This window comes from Maniola jurtina, chromosome 21 (genome assembly GCF_905333055.1).
Source record: "Maniola jurtina chromosome 21, ilManJurt1.1, whole genome shotgun sequence".
Lineage (NCBI taxonomy): Eukaryota > Metazoa > Arthropoda > Insecta > Lepidoptera > Nymphalidae > Maniola > Maniola jurtina.
The window spans coordinates 5,194,923-5,222,847 of record NC_060049.1 but is presented as its reverse complement, the minus strand read 5'-3'; the positions used below and the strand labels follow the sequence as shown (position 1 = coordinate 5,222,847).

General features: G+C 34.5%; 1 protein-coding gene across 5 annotated transcripts in view; it reads right to left on the bottom strand.

Annotated features, from left to right (window-relative positions):
• Nucleotides 1-2,806: 2,806 nt before the first annotated feature.
• The window catches only part of LOC123876461 (ankyrin repeat and sterile alpha motif domain-containing protein 1B-like), a 118,962-nt gene continuing 93,843 nt past the window's right edge, over nt 2,807-27,925 (bottom strand). For all 5 annotated transcript variants that reach the window (XM_045922732.1, XM_045922733.1, XM_045922735.1 and 2 more), the window contains 7 exons: nt 24,827-25,098; nt 19,155-19,391; nt 18,453-18,836; nt 11,118-11,402; nt 10,394-10,552; nt 8,475-8,612; nt 2,807-7,830 (listed from right to left, as the gene is read on the bottom strand). In XM_045922732.1, the coding sequence (XP_045778688.1) occupies nt 7,489-7,830; nt 8,475-8,612; nt 10,394-10,552; nt 11,118-11,402; nt 18,453-18,836; nt 19,155-19,391; nt 24,827-25,098 (1,817 nt within the window). In that variant the 3' untranslated portion in view covers nt 2,807-7,488. The remainder of the gene's footprint in view (nt 7,831-8,474; nt 8,613-10,393; nt 10,553-11,117; nt 11,403-18,452; nt 18,837-19,154; nt 19,392-24,826; nt 25,099-27,925) is intronic.

The window sequence follows — 27,925 nt, the reverse complement described above, 5'->3', positions numbered from 1 at the left end:
CCATACGGTACATTTAGATTGTACGGGTCCTTTTCAACAATCTAGTGCCGGCTATAAATACATTCTTATGATTATAGATGGTTTCACAAAGTATTGTATTTTAAAACCATTGAAGTCAATGGGTGGTGATGAAATAGTCAATAATGTGCGAGAATCGTTAACTCTATTTAGCACCCCTTCACTAGTCATTACAGATCGCGGTACAAACTTTTCATGTAAACTATTACAAACATTGTTTAGAAGTTGGCAAGTTGAACATCATATGATAACTACTGGCACTCCACGTGCTAACGGTCAAATAGAGAGGTATGTCAAAACTATAATAGATATGTTAACTACGTCATGTAATACGTCAGATTGGCCAAACGGTTTATGGAAAGTTCAATTATCACTCAATTCAACTATACAAAAATCTACTGGTTTTGCTCCTATTCGTTTATTGGTTGGGCTTAATGGTAATATACCTTGCATACAGGCTCGATTGAATGATGTGACTGATAATGGTAATGATGTACAAAAAGAATTAGTAGATGTTCGTGCTGAGCGTTTACTAGCTCACCAACGACTAGTCAATGTAGCTAGTGATTTTAAAAAGCGTTTTGATTTATCCAGGCGAGATAATATAGTATATAACATTGGGGACGTAGTCTATGTAAATCAGGATCACAGACGGCATGATAAATTAAGAGCCAAATTCAAAGGTCCATATGAAATTATCAATATTTTGGAAAATGATCGATTTTCTTTAAAAGGGAAAGGAAGTTTAAAGGATATTATAATTGCCAAGGAAAAGTTAAGACGTTGGCCTGGTGAATGGATAGATCAAAATGTCTTGGTTGAAGATTATATTGAAAGTAGTGAATAAAAAAGTATGTCGATGACCAGTGATAGATTGTAATTTTTAGTAAAAAAATAAATGCTATAGCTTTAAAACCACTCGTGTTAAAAGGATATTATAAAATGTTGCTATAAAACGAATGGTGTTAAAGGATATTTTATTATTTAGTGGTGCTTCAAAAACCAATGGTATTCATGGCTATTTTCTGGTGCTGCTTGAAAACCAATGGTGTTTAAGGCCATGGAGTATCACATATGTACTGTGGTAAGAAATAAAAACTTGTCAATTTTTTTTTATTGGAATTAATGGTGGAGTGATTTTGGATTTCACACACATTGAAAGTAAGGAGTAAATGGTAGCCACAGACATGTTGATTTTTCACTGTGTCATGAGTTATTATTGTCCTTATGTGAAAAGTTGTTTTTTTTTTGTCGTTATGCTTCGAGAGCGAAGCACGGTCAGTTTGGCCGTGATAGATTATTATTTTAAAATAAGAAATTTATTCTGTGATTTATGAGGAATAGTTAATTATTGAAGTATGTAAACACTGTTTACTATTAAATTAGGTAGCAATAATTGTAAAAAGGGGTGGCAACACTTGTTTATCTTGTATTCGTACTTATTATGATGGTAATAGGCTGATTATCAAGATTAGCTATACTCTTTTATTTTTGTTACTAAAATATGTATAATTGAAAAACAGAGAAAAGTGTAGACATTATTAGAATAAATAATTATTAATTTTGTGATGTAATGTGTAGTTAATTTATGTTTCAAGAAAATAATGTGATTCAAGAATAGAACAGTTGACTATTATAGAGTTCCGACAGAAACTTTCAAGTTACACGTCATTGCTACTTAATTAAATTATAATAATGTTTTAAATAGAGAAAACTATTTGTTAATTATTAGAATAATATCTTATGATCTTTAAGAATAATTTTGTGTAATGCTGTACTATAATTGTGAATTAAAATACCTCAATTGACTTATGACTTGTGTGTACTTTTGATAAATAACTTTAAACTAAATATTGTATTAACTTGATAATGGTTTCAATTATTAATATTAATGTTAACTAGTGCCTGGAAACATATAATTGTTAGTAATTCAGCCTAATTGTTTACTATGAACAGAATATTGTGTTATGTTGTCAGCTTGGTATAAGGAAAATGTAGAGGGAACAAAGAAAGATAGTAACCTATATAAACCACTGTTGGGGTGAGAGTAGTTAGTTTTTGTGCAACGAGCCTCCTCGAATAAAGATAAGTATTCTTACTGTATCTCTCTGTATTTGATTGTTATAAATTGTGTTATGTATACCTAATAATGTACCTAATAATTTCCGTGGAAACTCATCTTAACTGTGTAATTGTTGTGTACCCATTTTAACTCGTTGATAAACCAATCCAATGAATCATTGAAAAATATAAAGAGTGTTAATTTTGTACATCGTTTCATTCCTTCTCTTTACTAGTTTTGCCTAAAATAATTAAATTATTTACTCTCAAATAGCATCTAATTAAAGTTAGTACACTAGGGTTTTATTTCTTTGCTTTAATACTTGTGATTTCTAAATATAGAAATGTAGTTCTTTATCTGCCTAAGTAAATAAAAGTTCGTAGCTTATTCATCGTCATGATCAACCATTTGTCGGCTCACTACTGAGCACGGGTCACTTCTCAGAGTGAGAAGGTTTAGGCCCTAGTCTGCCACGCTGGCCCAATGTGGATTGGTAGACTAAACTAAATTACATAATAACTATTAAAGTACCTTATAAATTGTAGCTCTACCTGAAATTAGTTAATACATGCAACTTTCAGAAGATAGAGCTATCGGAGGAAAATATAGATTGCAGATATGAGTTCTGTTCTTAGTATGAGATTGTACATGTCACCAACATTGATGTAGAATTGGAGCGCCATAACACTTGAGCGGTACAGTAAAATTGACCTTAACGACCTGGTATTAAAGTTCAAGTTCATCCATACATCTATATCCAGCACTCTAAGCGGAAACGTTGTGAAATTAAAATCAATGATCCTGAATTTTTGACATTAAATCCAGCTCATTTAGCTCCATTTTAATCTAACGTTATTGTGTTCCGACATACGAATTTTATCAACATTGGTGATATAAAATCTCGTACTAAGACTTTAGTTTTAAACATAGGCGTAGCCAGAAGGTGGGTATGTGGGGGCGCTCTTATGTTCATCATATTGATCAGATTTGAGAATTCTCTTCAGCTGATCGCATACTAAGGGAAAAGAGCCGTAAGAAGCCATTTTAGTAATGAAAATGGAATGGATGTTTGTACGTCAATAATAATTACCATAGATATTATTTTATGAATGTGACCTGCCTGTCTGTCCATCTGTCTGTCTGTCTGTCTGTCTGTCTGTCTGTCTGTCTGCTACAGGTCTCTAGCTCGTAAATTAAATGAGTTACCAACCAGTACAGCCTATGAAATATTTTCATTAAAAAACGTGTTAAAAATACACAACCAACCCGATTGTAATAAAATTATTTGTGATAATATCACCACAAATATGCATAATGTAGATGTAGTAAGTGACCACAGCTGCGTTAGGTATATTTTAGGCTACGCCTATGAAAGATATGTTTGTTAATAATTACGAAATAATATTTACACAATATAAATATATAAAAGTACACGTAAACTATCGGCATACATCGAAAACTTCGTTATGACGGCAGTGAATTTCTTTCGTCTCTTGCAAATTACATTTATATAACAAACCAGATCATATTACTGCGATTTATATACTAATTATTACTATATAATATATTATGTAATGTATCCTAAAACTCTTTGGTATACATTTTTAATATTTTTTTTTATAAAATATCTGCTACAAAAATTATAAGTTATTAACTACCTTAATTTTTAATGAGTATGTATTATGACATTCATAATTCATAAGTACCTACATAAATATTTATTTTACTAATGTAGGCAATAAAATTGTGATACAAACCATTTTTTTTTAGTTAATTTGTTGACAAAAATGGTAACTTCTTGTTTTAAAATCACTATATTGGTCGGATTGTAAAAAACAATATATTTTTTCTGTTATAAATACTTTTCTGTTGGAAATAAATATTTTACTTAGAAAAACTGTTTTCTAGTTACTTGTAAATGTAATGGAATAATTTTTTCAATATCCCATTTCATTTTAAACCAAAGAGATTATAATGCAATTCAAAGCTGTTTTTATTATTTTTATACAAAAAATAAAGGCTGGATGTAAAATTGGCTCGTCTTACCTGTATAATATTGCAATTTGGCACAATTCGTTTTTGCAGTATCAATATTATATAATAATAATATAATTATATTATAAATAAGTATTATAATCTACATTATATTACTCAACATCAATAGATACATTTTATAAATTTTATATCAATACATTGAAAACGTCATATACCACTTCAACATTATTATTATTACATATAAAAAGCTGTGCCACATATAATTTAAATATAATATAAGCAGAAGGACAAACAGTTTAATGAAAGAACAAAGTCATTCGAATATTTTTTACTCTTATTATATCACATGGATTACAAAAAATTTCAACTAAAATCAGACTTTATTCACAGAATTATAAATATACAAAGCAATAATACATTTATATATAGATAACAATTTCAAGAAAAGAATTACAATTTAGAAAACAATTGTTCTTTGTATTGTAATTGAGCAAATGAAGAATCATTTCGGAGCATATCGAAAATTGGCAATAAGCATTGCCATGATTTTTAATGTAATAGCATCATAACAATAAAAACAATGACAATGAGTCAATTTCAACTTCATTATATTAATTATAAGTATTGAACATGAATTCTACTTATATCACTATAATATAATATCACTTGTGCCAAAATGAATGCTCAATAAACAAATATTAATTTAATTTCAAAAACGTGTTTTTCGTCATCAATGAAGACAGGATTAATGTACGCAACGAATCTCAACTTTACATTACAATATAAATATGAGTAAAATTAACATCAGTACGTCTTACAGATGTACAAACGAGATGAAATCATTTCATGAAAAGCACTAATTGCCGCAATAATCAGAAGTAGGTACGGATAGCAAAAAGACAAACATTTTTCAGTTTACAAAAGGCCATTTTCGTTTCGATTCGGCAGCGATATCCGGCTTGCTTATAGACAACATATTAATATTTTTCACTAACGAAAGCTTACTGATTAACCCCCGACCCAAAAAGAGGGGTGTTATAAGTTTGGCGTGTGTATCTGTGTATCTGTTTGTAGCATCGTAGCTCCTAATGAATGATATTGGAATGTAATGCGCTCGGTAAGCTTTCGGTAGATCTGATCAAACGAATATCGTGCTGTTACTGCACGGATAAATGAAATCCGTAATTATTAATGTTTTGATTTGTAGTACGGTGCATTATCGCATGTTGTCACTTCATCGTAAAACAGCCTTTAGGGAACAGCAAAAATTAGGGCAGTACCAATAATAATCATTTTTCTACATTATAAATATTTAATATTGATTATAAAATCCGTACCTCGGCTTTAATGGAATAACATAACTTACTAGCAAATATTAATTATTCGTCGTCCTTTTATTAGAATAATTTTATAGTTACATATAATATAGAATCCCCAGAAAAACGGAGTTTTTTTTTATTATGGTTGTTATTATTATTGAATATTAATATAACAATGGTATGATATGTTTTATGTACTATACGTTAAACGAACAATTTATGGTCATAAGATGTGGTCACGTTAACAACTGTATTTAGCCACTATGCACACTCTATAATACCTATATACAATAATACGACATTCAAATATTGGTAACGTATAATACGATATCTAATACAGACTATATTAATAGGCCCGTATTATATTATCATTATAATATTCTAATATTCGGCCAATAATGATAAACAAATTTACAACAAAGCCAAAAGTAACTGGGTATTTCATGTAACGCCTTAATTTAATAATATTACAATTATAATATTTGCTAATAATACCTTTATTTAAATACTAGTGCATGCCCGTGATTTTGTTAGTGAAGGTTGTGGGATCAGTAGGTATAATACGATCTTTTTATACTATGCGTATTTATCTTGACAATTTAGAGTTTTTTTGGCTTGGACTAGCTTGCAAAATACTCCTAGAAAAATCTTCAATGTACACACAAACTTCCCTAATGACAAAATGATTATTATATTTACTTGGAATAAAAAAACTACATCAAAATAGCTGCAATAATGAACCAATTCCTCGTCTAGAAAAATATTAAAGCGTAAGTTCTTATTAAAACAAAAATATACAATAAAAACTACTATAAATATAACAGCCGCTAGAATTTCACTATTCAATAGTAAAATCCCCATTTACCTAACTATAGTACAAAATCCAAAAATTTCATAAATAAGGTCACGGTTCATAAAAGCAGTGTCAAAATTGAATTATTTTCGAAACGTTAATCGTACAAATACACAATACCTAAGGACCTACGCAGACAGGACCATTTTTGTCCGCGGAGGACAAAAATGGGTCATGGGTAGTATAGATGAGGGACTTAAATTTGTCCTCCACGGACAATAGTCCTTCGTCTGCGCAGGTCCTAAATATTGAATAGTATTGGCAAGTCTAGTAAAATATACATAATCAAGATTCAAGACATCGTTTTCGGTTGAAAACCCTATCAATGCAGTTTAAATTTTTTGCACAAATAGGCGTCAATATTTTTTAACATCTTTTCTACGAAAATTACAACAATGATACACCCAAACACTTATTTGTAGCATTTATTATTGGCTTACCACATTTAATATCATTAGTGATTCGAGAGTTTTTTTTTTTTTAATTAATAAGCACGAAGCTGGCACGATACATTTTTTTTATTTAAAACGTTTTATATCATCAAGTATCTACTATATTCAAAAGTGATTTATTTTCGGAAGACAAATCTTCTTTAGACAATTTTATTAGGCCTGATACGTTTATCATAATATTAATTCATAAACAGCTAAATAAGCTTGTAACCTAATGACAGAAACTATTCATTTTTATTCAAATAATGTCATATTTTTGTAGAAACACGTAGGTAATTAAAACCCTTGCTAAAATTCTCATTAAGTAGGTATATTATTTCATCGCTAAGGTTTAAGTATTTGGGGAAGAAATATTTTATTATTATTCAATTTCAAAAATTTTATATTTCTCGTGCAACTTTGTATTTCGAAAATAGAAGTTTTATTTTTCAAAATACAATATGTATTAACTATTTTTTTTGAAGAAGTGTTAAGTATAAAAAGATTGATCAACAATTGCGGATTTGAAATCATTGGTTCCGTTCTGAATTATATCTAGGTTATACCACAAAGCGACATTATTAATTTTAAATCTAACGATTCAATGTTATAATATAAATATTTGCCTACAAAGTTAAACAATATAAATATTTCACCAAATATTGAGAGAAATTCTAATTTATTATACTTATCCATCATAAGTCGTAGATCACTATTAGACAGAAATGCACGAAAAAAATATTTTTACGCTTTATTTAAAAAAAATTATAACAAAAGTCCAACAAAATTCAGTGCACGTTACCTTTGCTCTCACAATTCTTCAGTGGATGCTATTGGAGCTTTGAGGAGAGGTGTTCTTGGGCTTTTAGATCCATCAGAGGTCTTGGAAGACTGGAAATCTTCGTTGGACAACGAAGCAGGTATTGGGGCGATTTTCAACTGGTGACCATTCAACTTGATCTCCGTTATGGAATGTGATCTCCCGTGGTTGACGTTAGTTTTCTCCTTATTGCTTGTGGTCATGGGGTCGTGTGTGGGAGTCTTGGTTACTGTTGGAGGTACTCGGATTCTATTCGCTTGCTCTCGTAACGCCATTTGGTATGCGACTTCGAAAGCCTCGCCTAATGTTAGGATGACTTCTGTCGCTTGGTCCTGGAAGGAAATGAAATTAACTGTAACGTTTTAAAGCTTTTTTTTTGTTGACGTCATTGGTACAATTATCATTTATATTACATCAGTCGTCATTGGCACCTAGTTATCATTTAACACCGATATTCGATTCTATAGTGAGAAAACCTGATTTTTTTCACTATAAGTAGCTATTTTTGTTAGGTAGGACCATCCGAAGAAACCACTAGTTTATAATCAATATGATACCCATATACATAAGGAAGGATTATTATCCCAAGAAAACCTCACTAATGGTACCTATAGGAAAAATAAAAGAGGTCGCGATCTTCAGAAGTGAGGAACTGCCGCAGAAAGAAAGTATATTAGAATTTAGAACATTAGATCCAAGAGGTATCTGAGAACCATCCAAAGATTCTTACTATCCACTCCAGATTAGCGAAACTCACACATTCATTAGATATTTTAAAAGGTGAAGACAAATTTTGTATGTTTGTGTGTGTGGCAGGCATTCGCGTAGTTGAACAGACTACATAGACAGAATTAGCGCGGAGTTTACGCATCTTTGAGTAAAACGACACCTACGAGATTGATTCAAAATATGGAGAACCGTTACCAGTCTACAGACGTTGACACCATTGACTTCCTGAAATAAGCTATGGACTCACCATAGTAGCTACTCGGAAGACATGACAGTAATGGCTTCTGGTAGTATGGTCCTTCGTGATGTATGCGAAGTGAGTGAGGTCGTCCGCGTCTTGGCAGGCGCAGTGGATGTTCCGAATCTCGTGCTCACAGATTAACTCCTGTAGAAAAAGAAGTCCTATTAATTTAAACGTAGAATGCTCTCCATGGTCGCTCCTAGTCGAACGTGAGCGCGTGCTATTTCAATCAACATCTACGAGCGGGACATACTCAAGAGAGAGATGGGCGATGTTTTAATAACAACGCAAATCAACGTTTGGCATTACGCTATTATTTTGGAAACTGATCAATATTTTTGAACAAACCTAATACATTCAAAAGTAGTATACAGTGAAGTTCGCCTTAAAGCCGTTAGTTTTGCAATTATGTAGTTTATAAAAACATGCATGACCTGATAAAATAAAGATTTTTCAAAGGTCATAATTTTAAAAAATCTCGTAGGATCTCTTTGATTTTCCGGGATAAAAGTAACCCCGGATCTTACATCCAGATCTAAGGCTGTATCTACCACGTCAAAATCGGTTATACGGATGGGCCGTTAAAACGTAACATACAGACAGACAAACACACCTTTACATTTCTAATATTAGTATGACTGACAAATTCTTAAACCTAGTTAACTTAAATTTTGAAAGAATATCAAAAATCTTAACTATTTTAAACCTAAAAAAGTTAATCAAGCTTAAAAATTTCTTCTTTCCACCGTTTCCACCCTGATTTATAAATTTCTTTCGAAAATTCCTCAATTTTAGTAAAAATATTTTCATCATAAACAACACAATATCAATCCAGAATTTCCCGTAAATTGGAAAATATTTCTTCAAATAACAGTTTACCCAAAACAACGAAAAAATGGTAACGAAAATTTTCAATTTTTGTCTCACAGTAGCGAGCTGCTAATTATCCAGCCTAACTAACCGTGAACCGTTCTGACATGAAATTCGACGAAAAAATAATCAAAAAAAACAATCCTTCCTCTGTAAGAAACACAAAGGATAGGCGAATGGTCCGATGAAGTGTGAGCGATGCTCCATAATTAAAAATCAAATGGGCAAAGTCAGGAGATGCACAGAGTCAAGGGAGCCGCCGTAGGGATTTACCCCTTTTACGCTTGGTTTATTTTCAAAGAATCACCTCTCCTTGTACAAAGGAATATTCGATGTAAATAAAATAGGAGAAAAATATCTGTGGAATGATAATTATGAAGAATTTTTCAAAATAGGTGTAACTTTTACGATATGTAATCCATATTAAAATGCGAACATGTGTCTGTCTGTCTAGAAGCTTTTCATGGCCCATCAGATTATCCGATTTTGATGAAAGTTACGGAAATAACTTGCATATCCGAGAGGATATAGGTTACTTTTTATCCCAGAAAATCAAATAGTTCTCGCGGGATTTTTTATCGCGGACAAAGTCGCGGACATCATCTAGTACGTTTACAATCTGCTCGTCATTAAGACCAATAATAATTGCTCTATCTTTAGAGACGCTTAATGGTACGTAATCATATTTTTAGGGTTCCGTACCTCAAAAGGAAAACGGAACCCTTATAGGGACACTTCGTTGTCTGTCTGTCTGACGTCTGTCCGTCTATCCGTCTATCGCGTATGTCAAGAAAACCTATAGGGTACTTCCCGTTGACCTAGAATCATATTTGGCAGGTAGGTAGGTCTTATAGCACAAGTAAAAGAAAAAATCCGAAATTTTGTGGTTACATCACAAAAAAAGTGTTCATGAACAAATAATTACTATTTACAATTTCTAAAGTAAGATATCATGTGGGGTATCAACTATCAACATACGAACAAGTCAAGCAAACAAAAAAGGCTTTAAAAAACAGTAGAGAAGATTAAAAATTGAATTAAACTAATGAACTTACCCTAGTAATAGTGTTTAGGAACTTGACACCTCGGTAGGTGATAGAGAGGATGATGTCGGGAGAGTCTCGCGGTTCTTTGGTAGATTTCTTCAGCTTCTGAATGGACTTCTTCGTAGATTCAGTGCCTCGTAGTTCTTTCACAACCGTTGAGCCTAGGTACTGTTGTAATATATTTTTCATTTATCTATGTAGTTAGGTTATATACTGTATTAAAAAGAAATGTACTAAGTCAAAGCTCTTTAGCAGATGCGCTTTCTTGTTCTAAAAACAAACGTGTTATTAAGATATTACATTACTGTACGTTCTTAAAAACAATATCTTGCTTACTGATCTACATTATTTTCAAAATGTGTGAAAAACACGATTAGTAGAAAATAGAAATCATAACAATTAACTTTTGTTATTGCCCTAAGTTTTTTTTAAATATGTGTACTAGGTAGGGATGTAGAAAAAAGTGAAACAATATCTGTAATGCTTAGTATGAGATTTTAAATCTGACCAACGTTGACAGAATTCGAGTGTCGAAACACTATGACGTCAGAGTAAGATGGACCTAAAATCCCTTGATTTCAAATGAACAATTTAGTATCGCCGACTTTAGTTTCATAAACATAAAAATACCATTACAGAATACAGGCCTATTATATATTATGTAGAACGACTTTAGAATAAAAAAATAAAATGTAGAGTGGGTACGTAAGTATTCCCAAATTAAAATACTTACATTAGCAACATAAGTCACAGCACCAGTTACAAGCACAAAAGGCTGATGTTTCCATTGCGTCTTCAGAGCCCCAGGAACACCCACCAGCAGCTCTGACGGCGCTCTGATCTCCAGATCCGAGGGTCTAGGCGGCTGAGGAGCTGGCCGGTTCTTCTTACTCCGTTTCAACGTCTCTCCTCCCGGAGGTGCTAGCGTAGGAACTACGGGCGGAGGAACGGGTTTCAGGTTCTCTGAGGGTGGTAACTTTTCTTTGATTTCTTCTTTCAATTGTTGGATATTGTTTTTCTAGAACAAATTATGTCGGTTATTGAAAAGGGTAACAAGTGTAAATTAAAAATTTATAACACCCCCGACGATCCAGTATTTAAGAGTTTTCCAAAACATCATTTTCATATAAATAATTATGTATTTAGGCAACGTCCATCTTGACAGCTTGACATTTGTCAATTGACATAATATTATGAACCTAACGGTTATTTAACCTTCTTTGTACAAGAAAACTAGAAAAGAGCTGATAACTCTTAAACGGCTGAACCAATTTTTTTAGATTATAGCTAAGAACACTCTCGATCAAGCCACCTCTCAAACAAAAAAAAACTAAATTAAAATCGGTTCATTCGTTTAGGCGCTACGATGCCACAGACAGATACAAAGATACACAGATACACAGATACACAGACACACAGATACACAGACACACAGATACACAGATACACAGATACACACGTCAAACTTATAACACCCCTCTTTTTGGGTCGGGGGTTAAAAATAGCTGTCGAGTTTATAACACCCTCCGTTTTGGGGTCGACCAATAAAACCTTTAAATAAAATATCCTTTTATTTATTGAGTAGCTTATTTTTAGTTAGTCAGTTAGTTGTACTGAATTGATTACTAGATAATGCCCACGACTTCGTCTGCGTGAATTTAACTTTTTCAAAAACCCATGAAAATTGTGGAATTCTGGAATAAAAAGAAGCCTATGTCTGTCTTCGGAATGTAAACATCTCCCTTTCGTAAAAACGATTAGATAATATTAATTGGATAGCCTGAGAAAAGGCACACATAGACACAGACACACATTCACATTTATAATACTATAAATGAAAAATTAGATTACGAATTTGCGTATATTGAAGTCTGTTTTAATTTCGCACTAATTTACACTTCAGGGACAAAAAAGTGTACACACTTAGTTGCACATAAAATAGTTAGTAGGTACTTAGTAGCTACAAAATAAAACGACCTATACCTCATGCAACATACGTTTACCTATGTAGTTCTACGTAGTTTATGTATGCTTTTCAAAGGTATAGCCGAGACCTTTTTTTAATTTCACACGTCGGCAACCCTGTATGGGTAATTAGTGCTCAATTCGTCTATTCAGAGCTCTATTCATACCGAGTGAGCCACTCTGCCTCGTGGTTGCACAGCCCTAACTACTGGCACGAGTATACGAGTACCAAGTACTATGTACCAGTACATAGGATATCGTGAAAGGAGGCTATGTGGAATTTATATGAATTTTAGTAAGTGCTAATTATTTTGGTTTAAAGTTTGGGTTCATACATTTTAAATTTAAAGGTATTTTTATGGTAGAAGTAGCGTGGAAGTGAAAAATCTGCTCGCAAAAATTGGAAAATAGAGAATAAAGTACTACAAATAATTCCAAAAAAATTCACCAATTATTTTTTTCGGAGTTCATTAGGTAAATCGTATAAACTGCAAGTGTAAATTAAAAATATATATTATATAACACCCCCGACAAGTGAAGGTTACAGTAACTAGAAAAGAGCTGATAACTTTCAAACGGCTGAACCGATTTTCTTGAATTATAGCTAAGAACACACTCGATCAAGCCACCTTTCAAACAAAAAAAAACTAAATTAAAATCGGTTCATTAGTTTAGGAGCTACAATGCCACGGACAGATACACAGATACACACGTCAAACTTATAACACCCCTCTTTTTGGGTCGGGGGTTAAAAAGAGAATAAAGATTTTCAAAACTGCCTTCAAATTGAAATAAAATAAATAGATTAACGGATTAACGTCAATAATCACGTCGATCCTTCAAGGATGTACCTAACCCATAAATCCCTATTCATACTATAATTAATGTACAAGTGTCTTTCTATGTATTTGCCTGTCTGCGTATTTATTACCTTTTTATTACGGCTCAGTTTCTGAAATCGGTAAAATTTGCTACAGAAATAGCTTGTAGCCTGACATAATATTAAAATCCATACTAATACAAAAAAATGTGTCTGTCTGTTTTTCTGTCTGTCTGTCTGTCTGTCTGTCTGCTACGTTTTCACGGCCCAACCACTGAACCGATATGAATGATACAGACTTGGGGTACATCCCGGGGAAGGACTTAAGCTACTTTTTATCCCATAAAATTGAAGAGCGGGCAAAGCCGCGGGCATCCTCTAGTCCTTTATAAAACAGGAAACAAGGAATTTCTACAAGATTTTCAAAGCCCAGCATGAACAAAGTCACGAGTAAAACTTTGCAAAAAATATGCAAATCTAAAATAATTAAAAATATCTCGATAAAGCCCCGAGCCCAAAGTATCGAGCAAATAGTAGCGACCCGAACCCAAAATCCGTTCGCTATTGAAGTTCATCGCAACGGAAGATCATTCCATTCAAGGCGCACATCCCATACATCACGAGTGCCTACCTTCCCTAACTTCCCTACCATTTTTTATCACCGTCAAATGACACTCGTCAAATTAGTTGACACTGTCAATTATATTCCTTTTGTGCCGCTGTAGAGGCTTAATTAAAATTTCACGCTTCTCGTACAACACGTTTTTACTTCGACCTTTTTGTTTTACACTTCTGAAGTGTGAACTTTGAATCGGTTCGCGTTGTTTTCTTTTCAGGCACTGCTGAGCTCTTTTTGATTTAATTAGCACTCTTTTTGTGTAGCTCTTTTGTGAATGTTTTTTTTTGTCATTCGATAGGTTATTATTTTTGATGGTAAGTGTATCGAGCGTTGTTGGAATTCCATAGAAATTATTTCAAAGCGATGAAAATAATTTCTTGCTCGTTGCTACAATTAAAAATAGGTACTATGTATTTAAATGATTGTTCGCAAAACGGTCATCTTTTTTAATGATTTATCCCCTTTCTTCGGCACACAAAATAAATCAATTTTGCATCATCACTTGCTAGCAAGTCTGATTGCAGCCAAGCGCTAGTCAGTAAACTTAAAAAACACACACCACAATATCATTGACCCTTCATACTTTAATACACACGTGTCTTTAATCCCGCCGTCACTTAAAGTTTATTAAAAGTCCATCGGCTCAAGATCCCCGTGTTCAAGCGATCCCCTAAATTGCTCATTTCGCGCTAATCAATCTGTATCCGGGCAACTCCCCAGGTGTGGTGACAGCTTAACACAGCGATATGGATACGTGGTATGAGCGATGAATCAATTTACAAGTGTAAATTTAAAATTTATAACACCCCCGACAAGTGAAGGTTACAGTAACTAGAAAAGAGCTGATAACTTTCAAACGACTGAACCGATTTTCTTGGATTATAGCTGAGAATACTCTCGATCAAGTCACCTTTCAAACAAAAAAAACTAAATTAAAATCGGTTCATTAGTTTAGGAGCTACGATGCCACAGACAAATACACAGATATACGTCAAACTTATAACCCCCCTCTTTTTGGGTCGGGGGTTAAAACTTGCTAAAGCGTTACACAAACACAAAGCGCAGTGGCAGTAGCATTGCATAAAAATTCATAACAGGGCATATCCCACTAAACAAACACCTTTTCGTTATAGGTGTCACCGACAGTCCTCTGTGCAGGGTCTGCATGGAGGTCGAAACACCAACGTACGTGCTGCTAGAAGGCGCGGGCGTGGCAGAACAACGAGAGCGCTATTTGGGATCCCCAACCTCACTTCATGAAGCCCTCAGCAACCTGGGCGGTCTACTGGGCTTCTAGGGCGAGCTTGGATGGCTGGATTGACTTCGGCGGGGAGGGACAATGCACGCAAAACAGACGGAAACGTTTACCGGGGTTTAGGTCGGGGATTAAAAACATCATACCCCAATTTCCAACCTATCCTAATCCCTATCTTATACAAATATTTCTATCAACTTTTGGCCAATTTTTTGCCAGTTAGAACGCTTTATATCTTTATTTTTAATTAGAATTAACAAATTATCTCGCAACTTAATTAAAACGTCGTGAGCTTATGATCCTTTCAAATTGCTCGTCTCGCTTTAATTATGACACGTATCCTGGCAACACCCCAAGTGTGGTGGCAGCTTAACAGATTGTAATATACATATTAGCGTTACTCAAACGTACCTACTCGGAATACGACTTGGGCATTGGATCTAGATATTCTGACTTTTTGTCATTTTAAAAACTGATCCATACTTTTAATTTGTATATTATCATGCTACTTAATGTAATCTACTAGGCAATGATGATTTTTCTCCTGTTTTACGATATAAGTAATATTTAAAAAGTTAACAGTTTTCATGCTCGAATGTGATCTGCTTAGAATTTCCACTGAAGCGGAGCGAGACCAGTATTTCGAACAATCATAATATTATCGTGATAAAAATATCACGTCATCTAGCAATAACCTGATTGGTCGAATTGTAACATACTCTAAGCTCGCTCGCGCCGAGAGGTTTCTAGCCCAGATTCTTTGCTCGCAAGTTTAATATCAATTTGTACATACATTCATTTATCATTCGAAGAGATAATATCAATAAAACATCACATGCTATTGAAAAAGACTACCTTTAGAGCTTCCTTATATTTATTCCACATAATTCGAGACATCATAAAGGACATTTATATCCATTTGACGTGCATGTGAACACGATTGCCCATTGAATTCATTTAGAACAGGACGTCCCTTCGCCATAATACTGAGTACATGTAATGACGTCCGCTTCGTATTGAATGGTTATTATCAATTAGTATCATAAAAATGTGACAGACATCAGCTACAGGCAATCAGCAGATATCCCTAGCACTGTTTAGGGTCGCACTGATTTCAACTAAAAAACTAAGGGCCTTATAAAACAAACGCAAGTCAGCTAATTAAGTATTTTAAATCTACAATATATTACCTAACTAGCCGATGCCCGCGACTTCGTCCGCGTGGATTTAGGTTTTTCGAAATCCCGTGGGAACTCTTTGATTTTCCGGGATAAAAAGTAGCCCATGTGCTAATCCAGGATATTATCTATCTCTATTCCAAATTTCAGCCACATCCGTCAAGTAGTTTTTGCGTGAAGGAGTAACAAACATACACACACACACATACACACAAACTTTCGCATTTATAATATTATATTATAGTGTGATGGTTGCCCGCGACTTTCTTCGTCCGCGTAGGTATCGGTTTTTTAAAAATAAGTTGAAAATTTTACCTCTTTCGCCAAAGGTTGTGGATATTGCTCTGAGCAATAAGGCCGCCTTTGCATACAATCGTTTTAAGTTTTTAGTTTCTTTGTTTTGTCTATTACATATTCTTTTGTGTGCACTTAAGTTTTTTATCCATCTATCTGTCTATCTATCTATCTATCTATCTATATTTCGTACAGTGTATACAAATACAAGGTCAAAGAAATAAAAGTCGTAACGGTTTTCACTAACATTACGCAATCCGTACGCAACTCATTGCCCGTCGCGTCTGGGAAGCAATATATTTAAATTAGCATGCGTGTATTGGACCTCGTACGTGTAGACTGTAGACTGGCTTCATGTATGGAATAATAGGATCGTTAGAATTGATCAGAATTGGTTGTTGATTGAAGGACGATGCTTGAGTCTGTCTAGAGCTAGACCATTGACTTTGGATAAAAACGTCTAGAAATTAATATGGCTATGATTTAAACGATTAGTGAAATATTGAGGATTTGGTCAGCTCCAAAATGATTTTTGGCAGCAAATATAGTGAATTGTGAAGAATAAATGAGAGAATAAATATTATCTGTTCCTCGGTAAACTCGGTTGTTTCTTTAATTTTTTTCAAAAACTAGCAAAGAAACCTAACAATGATTTAAAAATGAGTATCACTTTAGGGGATAAACCAATACGTATTTTTTTACTTTCACTTTTCATGTTCAGAAGTAGTTACCTTGATAATCTTTTTAAATTTTTAGACACAGACATATTTAAACAACTTCTTTTCAAAATTTTAATTTTTGCCTCTGTAGGTTAAATTGGCTGTGACACACAAACAGACGGATAGACGGGCTGAACGAAATTAGAAGTTTTTACTATGGAAGTTGGAACCCTAAAAAGCAGTTATATAATTATTATTTTTTAAATAATATATGAAAGGAAAAGCTGGCTGAGTGACTGACTGGCTGACTGACTGATCTATCAACGCACAGCTCAAACTTTCGAAGGATTTTTGAAAATTCTACCCCTAAGGGGGTAAAATAGCGGTTAAAGTTCGTATAGTCCACGCGGGCGAAGTCGCGGGTATAAGCTAGTTTTTCTATATTTAAAACCAAACCTTTAATGTCTATGATTAATTTCCTCTCAACAGTCCAAAAACAAATACACCTTAACGTTCTGTTAATGATGTACTTATTTCTTTAGAGGTCTTAGTAAAAACTTTCTTCCAATAAGTTTTTAACTACCTACTTATCATAAGCCGGAAGCCGTAGAGACTACTAATCTACTGTTTATAGCCGATTACGCACTGGATAGTTTGTATACGTCTTATACAATATCAGTTGAAATAAAGAGTCAAAGAAAATGTTAAATGACTATATAAACATTATTTCGGAGTGTTTTAGCTTTTGATAAGTATGTGAATTTAATTATACTTCACTAATCAGAATGATAGTCTAACCTTAGAACTAAGGAGGTATAAAAAAACGATAGAGGTAAAAAACTTATGACATTTTTGCTCACTTTCAATCGCAACACGTTTTTGCTTAAGCACAATTTAACAGGGCTCTCTTACTCCATACAATCGTAGTCCCAATTTCATTTGAATATTAGGCAACTAAAGTCCATGAAATTTTGCAGACATATTCTAGAAACTAATATCTGTGCCTGTCGTGTTTTAGATTTTTCTAAAAATATGTAGTTTTAAAATTACAGGGGCTCAAAGATTTGTATGTGAATTTTTAAGACCGCGTAACTTTGAAACCGAATATTTTAACGGAAATCTGGAAAACCACAGGCACAGATATTAGTTCCCGGAACGTTTCTACAAAATTCCATTGAGTATGATTGGTTAGTATTCCAATGAGAGACGAACTACGTTTGTATGGAGCGAGTGACGGAGAGACCCCTCTTAAACACTAACTATAATCAGAGCACTTACCAGATTATTGAGATCAGCATTAATATCTTCAATGTTATTCGCCGGACCATTCTGTTCACTGGAAACCGAACACAGTATCCTTTTCCTATGTCCCGGCTTATTAATTTCTAAAACTGCAGTCAACTCGACTTCCCATATTCTTCTTACTCTATCCATATCTATATACAAATGTCTTCTAAACGTATCACTATATTGTTCTAGGTTTATTGTTCTTAGCCAATCTTCTACTGACTCGTTTTGGTTTTTACTTATATTATTATTGTTATGGTTATTGCTTATTTCTGCTATTTTAAGAGGTAAATGTTTCGCCGACTCTAATATCTTTTGCCTATCATTCTCTTCTATTCCCATTTCTCGTAGATCAGTCTCGTTCAGGATTCCATTCTGGAAAAGAAATTCTATTAGTATATGAATTTAACAAAAACCAGACTCTTTTCGAAGAAATAAGAGATGAGTTTGTATCAGTGCAAAATATTTCGTTTTAAATTACTGTTCGATCTATGTAGAACTATTTATAACAATTTAATTTAGTCGATAGTGTATCAACATTCAAAATGGTTCTTAGTTTTGAATATAACTAGAAAAACTTAAAAACAATATAACATTACTGAATAGATAAATAAAACACTATTAAATAAATTAAATCCAATAAAAGAGGAGTTATAGAAAGACGTAAACATAGATTTAAGTTAGAAAACTTACAATAAAATCAATGTCATCATAACCGCTTTCCACGAACAGAGATTCATAATCGTGCATCCCAAGTCCCGACAGCCAGAGTCCTAAACTCGAAGCTACTGAAGGACTTAGGCTGGACTCAGAACAACTCAGGCCAAGTCTCGATGTGAACTCCTGTTCCAATTCTGATACGAAGACCGATTCTCGGACTAGTTTGCTGCCAAATGAGGCCATTATCTCGGAGATTTTAGCCCACTCCTCCTGTTGACAAAGAATAAAAGTTTAAGATTTTTTTGTACTAGCTGATGCCCGCGACTTCGTCCCCGTGAACATAGGTTTTTAAAATTCCATGGGAACTCATTGATTTTCTGAGATAAAAAGAAGCCTATGTGTTAGTCCAATGTATAATTTTTCTCCATTCCAAACAGCCAAAGCCGTCCAGTAGTTTTTACTTGAAAGAGTAACACAAACAAACCATCCATACAAACTTTCGCGTTTATTATATTAGTAGGATGGTGATGAAGTATAAAGAAAATAATGGTAATAACTTGATGATGTTGCCAGGGTTGGTAGCAATAATTGTAGCGATCACTAACAGATCACTAACAGGTCACTAACAGACAAAAGATTGAAATTTTATTCAGGGGATAATAAAGGCATTAAGGCACAAGTGAAGGTTACAGTAACTAGAAGAGAGCTGATAACTTTCAAACGAACCGATTTTCTTAGATTATAGCTAAGAACACACTCGATCAAGCCACCTTTCAAACAAAAAAAAACTAAATTAAAATCGGTTCATTAGTTAAGGAGCTACGATGCCACAGACAGATACACACGTCAAACTTATTACACACCTCTTTTTGGGTCGGGGGTTAAAAACGAAGTGTGTTAGTGTCAAAATTGAGAAACAAGAACAGAAGATAGAACAAAGAGAAATAATGATAGAGGCATGCTATTATTCTAATACTGTCTAAAGTAGAGCACGGTAGAGTATTGTACATGACATTGATAGTAAATTTATAACAGACAACACACAGGATTAGAAGTAAAACTAGGCTATTTACATAACCCATTAAAATTTGAATATCTCACAACTCACACAGTAACAGCAATAGAGTACCAAACCAAGTACTTGATTTTAAACCATTTGAATTTAAAACTTGAACAATAAAAGCTCTCAACAATGGTGATGCCCGTCAGGCCAACAGTCCCCGAGTGTCTTGGAAGCCTTGAAGAATACATCGTTACGTTTCCACGCGTCGTTGACTCACAATTCGTTAAAGGTAGCCCGTTGTTCGTTTCCGGTGCATTATCTGTACCTTCGACCAGGAAAACCGCAGAAGTTTTTGAGCCAAAGAACACGTAGTGCATGGTTGAGTATCGTATCTAAGTACAGATGTCTTAGAGCACCTGGCCCTATATACCATTCTTTTAAGTGACAGTTGCCTGCACGAGTTATGCATCCGTCCTGTCATTCTTGGTCTCCAACATAAGGATGACTGTACAGACCGCTGTTAAAATCACACTATCACACTTCACACTAATATAAATAATGGCCAAAGTTTGTGTGTATGTTTGTTACTCTTTCACGCAAAAACTAGTGGACGGATTTGGCTGAAATTTAGAAAGGAGATAAACACATAGGCTACTTCTTATCCCGGAAAATTAAATATTTCCCATGGGATTTTTCAAAATCTGTATCCACGCGAACGAAGTCGTGGGTGTCAATCTAATATAAAGATGCCAGGTCGTCGCGCGCGGTACAGAAGGAACAACGGTGAGAAATGTCATAAAAACCACCAATACTAACTAAATACTTACATAAAAGGAAAAGGTGACTGACTATCTGACTGACTGACACTGACTGACCGACTGAATTATCAATGCACAGCTCAAACTGCTGGACGGATCAGGGTGTTTGGCGTGCAGATAGCTATTATGACGTAGACATCCGTTAAGCTATTATGACGTAGACATCCGTTAAGAAAGATTAAATAAGGGGATAAAATAGAGGTTTGTTTGAGTAGTTCTTGATGACGAAGTCGAGTCTAGACTAGCTTGTGCCCGCGGCCTCGTGCTTGCAGGTGAGAGGAGAAGTATTAGCTATATTTATTAACCCCCGACCCAAAAAGATGGGTGTTATAACTTTGACGTGTGTATCTGTGTGTCTATGTATCTGTCTGTGGCATCGTAGCTCATAAACTAATGAACCGATTTTAATTTAGTTATTTTTTGTTTGAAAGGTGGCTTGATTGAGAGCGTTCTCAGCTATAATTTAAGAAAATCGGTTCAGCCGTTTGAAAATTATCAGCTCTTTTCTAGTTACTGTAACTTTCACTTGTCGTGGGTGTCATAAATTTTTAATTTATGCTTGTAGATTATTATAATGGATGGATATCCTTCACGATAGTTTAAACGCTAAAACAAAAATCTTAACCCATACAGACAGGTGCATATTTTGATTATGGTCATATTCTTTTGGTAATGATTGCGAACTTCCTTAAAATGTTATCTGCTTTAATACGACAGGTATATGCATATAGATTATAGCTGTTAATAATGTAGTAGTAATTACATGCGCGTACGCAGATGCTTACAAAGGTATTTGCATCGGCAGGTGTGCTCATATCGAACTGAATACACCTGTAGGCTTCAATACTTGCAAATTAATTTACGCGAAGGCAATTTCATTGCAATTAGAATATCTTACAGCATATTCAATTTGATCATGAGGTATTTTTTAGTAATCCATACTAATATTATAAATGCGAAATTGTGTCTGTCTCTCTCTCTGTCTATCTGTCTGACTGCTACCTTTTCACGGCTCAACAGTTTAACCGATTCTACGGATACATACATAGCACATAGGTACAGGATTAGCTTAAATCCCGGGGACGGACATAGGCTACTTTTTATTCCGGAAAATCAAAAAGTTCTCACGGGATTCCTAAAAACCCATCCGCTTAACCGATTTGTATGGGTACCAAGGTAGCTTGCATTTTATCCCGGAAAATCAAACAGTTCCCACGGGATCTTTAAAACCTAAATCCACGCGGACAAAGTCGCGGGCATACTGATAGGATGCTTGTTCTTTGTTGTTATGTTGGATATATTATTGCGGTCTACAAATTTTATCAGTTCACCTTCAATCTAAGGACACCAATACAATATTCTATTGTTATCAACACCTCACCAAATAGATATGTCAAGTTTCAGCGGTTTCTGTGTCAAGGCTGTGATATCACTCTTCAGCATTGAGTTGCTGAAGTGTGCATTAACCATTAGATGTTATAGTGTGTGTACACGACACGGTCTATTTAAATCTAATCTAGATTCCTAGTAACTTCGATAATTTAATAAAACACTAGAGGATACCTGCGACTTCGTCTGCGTGGGTTTTTAAAGATCCCACGAGAACTTTATACAAATTGGTTAAGCGGATGAGTTTTTAGGAATCCCATGGGAACTCTTTGATTTTCCGAGATAAAATGTAGCCTATGCTCTTCCCCGGGATATAAGCTAACTGTGTACTAAATTTAATCAGAATCGGTTTAACTGTTGGGCCGTGAAATGGTAGCAGACAGACAGACACACTTTCACATTTGTAATATTATGTATGGAAGTATGGATGGATGTACTGCTTGAACTGTTCAAAATAACTTATTTACTTTTTATTACTGTTATGACATTTTAAGTAGGTATAATGCATATTTTGTGAACGCACTCGCCTTATTTGCATGTGCCAACTGTCATATTATCAAAAGTACGGTGTGACATAGAAATATGGCAAGTGCGTTCTCAAAATGTATCTGTAACAGTACTAGTATTGTAGAAAAGATTGACGTGGTAGTAAACTGTAATAGCGATTATAGACAAAATAATGAAATGCCTAAACTTTTGAGCAATAGTGCAAATTCTAATAAACCTAACCAAAATGTACCTATTACTGGCTCGATTAGGAAAGTACGTAGGTACTTAGGTAGGCAATAGATACATCACAAAAAAAACAACGACGTAATAATTTGGTTTGATAGTGATTTCAATTCTACACCAGCCATACATCGGAATGTATAAGGAAATCTTAAATGTATTGCAGGTGTACTGATAATATTAATAGCTTCCTCCTTTATTGCTTGTTGGGCCATAGGGACAAACCTGTACCATAACGACTAAATTTAATATAAATGATTGTAAAATTAAATCTTTAACATTGGAATCGGCAGTAGAGGTGTTAAATTAAAACTAACAAGTGTAAATTAAAAATTTATAACACCCCCGACAAGTGAAGGTTACAGTAACTAGAAAAGAGCAGATAACTTTCAAACGACTGAACCGATTTTCTTGGATTATGGCTAAAAACACTCTCGATCAAGCTACTTTTCAAATAAAAAAAACTAAATCAAAATCGGTTCATTAGTTTTAGAGCTACGATGCCACAGACAGAGACACAGATACACACGTCAAACTTATAACACCCCTCTTTTTGGGTCGGGGATTGAAAAGTATGTGACTTATCTTACTAAAATAACAAAACTGGAATCGGTGCTATAAGCCAAAAAAGATTGAATTAATACTTCTAGATTTTGATACTAATATTTGATCGGATCGTGTAGTGATGGCTTAAAGGTAAAGCAGGTGTTCTAACACTTCTAACCGCTAATTTCCATTGCTTCCTGCCTTTGTAACGTCTCATGGACATTCAGTTGAATTGCTATCTATATAACCACTAGCTGATGCCCGCGACTTCGTTCGCGTGGATGTAGGTTTTTTAAAAATCCCGTGAGAACTCTTTGATTTTCCGGGATAAAAGGTAGCCTATGTGCTAATCCAGGGTATTATCTATCTCCATTCCAAACAGCCAAATCCGTCCAGTAGTTTTTGCGTGAAGGAGTAACAAACACACACACACACACACACACACACACACACACACACACACACACACACACACACACACACACACACACACACACACACACACACACACACACACACACACACACACACACACACACACACACACACACACACACACACACACACACACACACACACACACACACACACACACACACACACACACACACACACACACACACACACACACACACACACACACACACACACACACACACATACACACAAACTTTCGCCTTTATAATATTATATAGTGTGATATTAGTGAGATGTGAAGTGTGATAGTGTGATAATGTAAAGAGTGATTAGTGTGATGAAATACTTTCAAGGGATTATTATGTAATTTTTTTTTGTACCTGAAAGCATAAATGGGCTAACGTACTGTGCTGTTGAGCTGTCGTGGGTTACACACAGAAGCAAAGCCGCGTACTGTTTTACTCAGTTATATGGGTAACGAAAGGCGCTGTCCAGCAAATGAGATTCTGCCATTCCATCGTTTGTTTTAGTTCTTACTGTCTTTGTATTAGGACTAAGTATTTAGCTTGTTTCAAAAACATCCGTGAGGTGTTATATTATGACACCTGACCCACTGAGAGCCACCTATTCTGAGCACCTGACAGAAACGACTATGCGACTTGCGTGCGCGAAATGCGTTTCAACTTTCATCGTCGCTTTCGTCCATTGGCTCGTTGGTTTCGCTCTTGCCACTTAGCAACCCATCTCAAATATTCGTTAAGAAGTTTCTTGTCTGTTGGACTTTGAATACTGAAAATTCTTACCTGTTCATCAAAAGGACTGAGAATCGACAGCGACTTGTCCCCGCTCTGCGTCGAACTGGTCGTATTGCTTCTTCTCCTAACTTCTTCTTCGACTCCATTCGTTCTCTCTGTGTTCGTTCCATTGCTGCTTAAGTTACTAATGTTCACATTCGCCGGCTCTGTTGGAGACGAGTCGTACACTGACTTGAGTTTTCGTAACGTCTTCGGCCTCTCGGCTGGCATTGGCCGGAGACCGATACCGTCGAGAGTGGTGGTTGAGCCTTTGAAGAGGCCTGGGGACAATAGAAAAAGCATTATAATTTATGGATTCCAAATCTAGCCACAAGATTTAACAGCGGCTAGGAAAATTCTTAAATGGACGACACTCAGCGACAAAGTTGCTTCTAAAGTAGATGCAGTCCACAAGGAATAGGACCAATTCACTATCTTACAACTAAGTAGTTAGGTACCCACCAACGATAGTTCAAACGACTTACAAACGACAGATAATTTAGTCATTAACATTATCAGTGATGTGAATATGGGACAGGAATATTTATTCCTACAACCTATAGACTATAACCTAAAGAAACACAAGTGTAAATTAAAAATTTATAACACCCCTGACTAGTGAAGGTTACAGTAACTAGAAAAGAGCTGATAACTTTCAAACGGCTGAACCGATTTTCTTGGATTATAGCCAAGAACACTCTCGATCAAGCCACCTTTCAAACAAAAAAAAAACTAAATTAAAATCGGTTCATTAGTTTAGGAGCTACGATGCCACAGACAGATGCACAGATACACACGTCAAACTTATAGCACTCGTCTTTTTGGTCGGGGGTTAATAATACAGGATGTATAACCGAATTTACAAGTACAAGGTGTATTTTAAATGCACCTAAACCAAACAATACCTATTATTTGATAGACGAATCATAGAAATTGATAGATTAATAAAAAAAAGGTGAAATCCTGTAAACCACTGAACAACGAAGTCAGGGACAATACTTATTATTGTTGTGACACTGCAATTCGTCAATTATAATTTTGTAATAATCGACGTTGTTTCAATCTGTGGTGCTATTTTCTAACACCGCAGCCTCGTATTCAACGCTGTCGCAACGACGATCGAGAATGATATTTGAATGTGACATTTGCGAACACCAAGTGACTATAAAGTTGCAAATGGGATTTTAATGTGAATTCAAACACTCCCATTAAACATGCCTATATTTCATAACTAAGAATACAAAGGTAGTTATTAAGAACAAAACATTTGTGGTCTGCGTGCACGTTATGTAGTTATATTATAGCTAACAACATTAAAATTAAAATAAGGATATTTATAGGTAAATCTTTGAACATCAAATCCAAACTTCATAATATCCAGATCTTTAGATTGATTAACTGCTAAAATTAATAATCAATCCTACCCGTAATCAGCTGACAATGAATATAGCAACGTTGTTATTTGTTGTTAAAAATTGTATGGTCCTATATTGATAAATAACAACGTTGCTAAGTAACTTATCGACAGATTAGAGATAGATTGATTATTATAATTAATGTAACGAGATGATATTGTGGCTAGTTATCTATACACATTCCGTAAATGAAACTTAAATGACAGGTCTAAATTACCTAATTTTTTTTTAATGTTCTCTTCGCAAGAGGCTAGCTAGCTTTAGACCTACCAATTTAAGTTAGGTTAGAGATTCTGTACAATAAAATTAGCCACACTGAACTCATAATAACAGAATTTAGAAACAGAATGCCCATACACTGAGAAATGAGAATAGCCGTCGATTTGTAAATTAGATCGACATGAAGGAATGCTTTGTTCAGATCTCGAAACGGAAACAGATACAATTTGTACCAATTTAGGCCCAATAAAGCGTGTGATACCAACGACAGTGGTCGGTACAAATTATTACAGAACTATCTCATCAGTCTTTGTATTATTTGTACCAATTTGTAACCCATCATCAGGGTTTACCTAATAGTTCAAAGACTAGGTGTAGAATATAGAAGAATATAAGGGTTCTAGTTCAAAATTATTCAGTTCAGAACCCTTATTTGCTACTCATTGATATTAAGGACGTCATAATTAAATTCATTATAATATAAAGGATATCAAAATTTACGTCGTAAAACATGGTTTTTGTGTTGTAACATTACAGTATTACAGCCGGTCAAATATAACAAAGAAAAAGAATAAGATTGCAAAAATAAAACTAAAAACAGAAAGAAATAAAGCAAATGCAATGTGTAGAAGACCTATTAAAGTCAAACGGCTTACCTATCCAATTAACGAATTACAAAACCATTTTTGTAATTCGTTAATTGGATAGTTAGAGAATCATGGAGGAGTTCAAAACACACAAAAAGTTGTAGGGCATTACAGAGAGGTACAACAGTTGTGCCTATAATAGTTATTTGGAAGTCCTAAGAGTTTTAATGGATTTATTGTACCTGAAAAAATAATATGTGCCAACATTCACTCATACCTACGCTAAAAATAGCCTTTAATCAAGAATTGCTATTAGCCTACTAGGTAATTTACCTATTAGCGTAGAAAATACGTGAGTTCTAATAATACAGAGTTTAGAGCCAACTCGCATCCGCAGATGCCAAACAATTTAGGCCAATTTAGATCAGTATGCACCGTTATTAGCTTGAAAATCTAGGTAATGCACTCCACATACTTGAAGGAGATGCAACGGAGAATGTAATACGGACATAATAATATGTATTGACATTTTTGGGGTACCGTACCTCAAAAGGAAAAACGGAACCCTTATAGGATCACTTTGTTGTCTGTCTGTCTGTCTGTCTGTCTGTCTGTCTGTCCGTCATGTCTGTCAAGAAACCTATAGGGTACTTCCCGATGACCTAGAATCACAAAAGACAGATAGGTAGGTCTTTTAGCACAAGTACAGGAATAAATCTGAAAACCGCGAATCTGTGGTCACATCATTAAAAAAAATGTTTCAATTTTCAAAGTAAGATAACTATACCAAGTGGGGTATCATGTGAAAGGGCTTGACCTGTACATTCTAAAACAGATTTTATTTATTTTTATGCTTATAGTTTTTGATTTATCGTGCAAAATGTTGG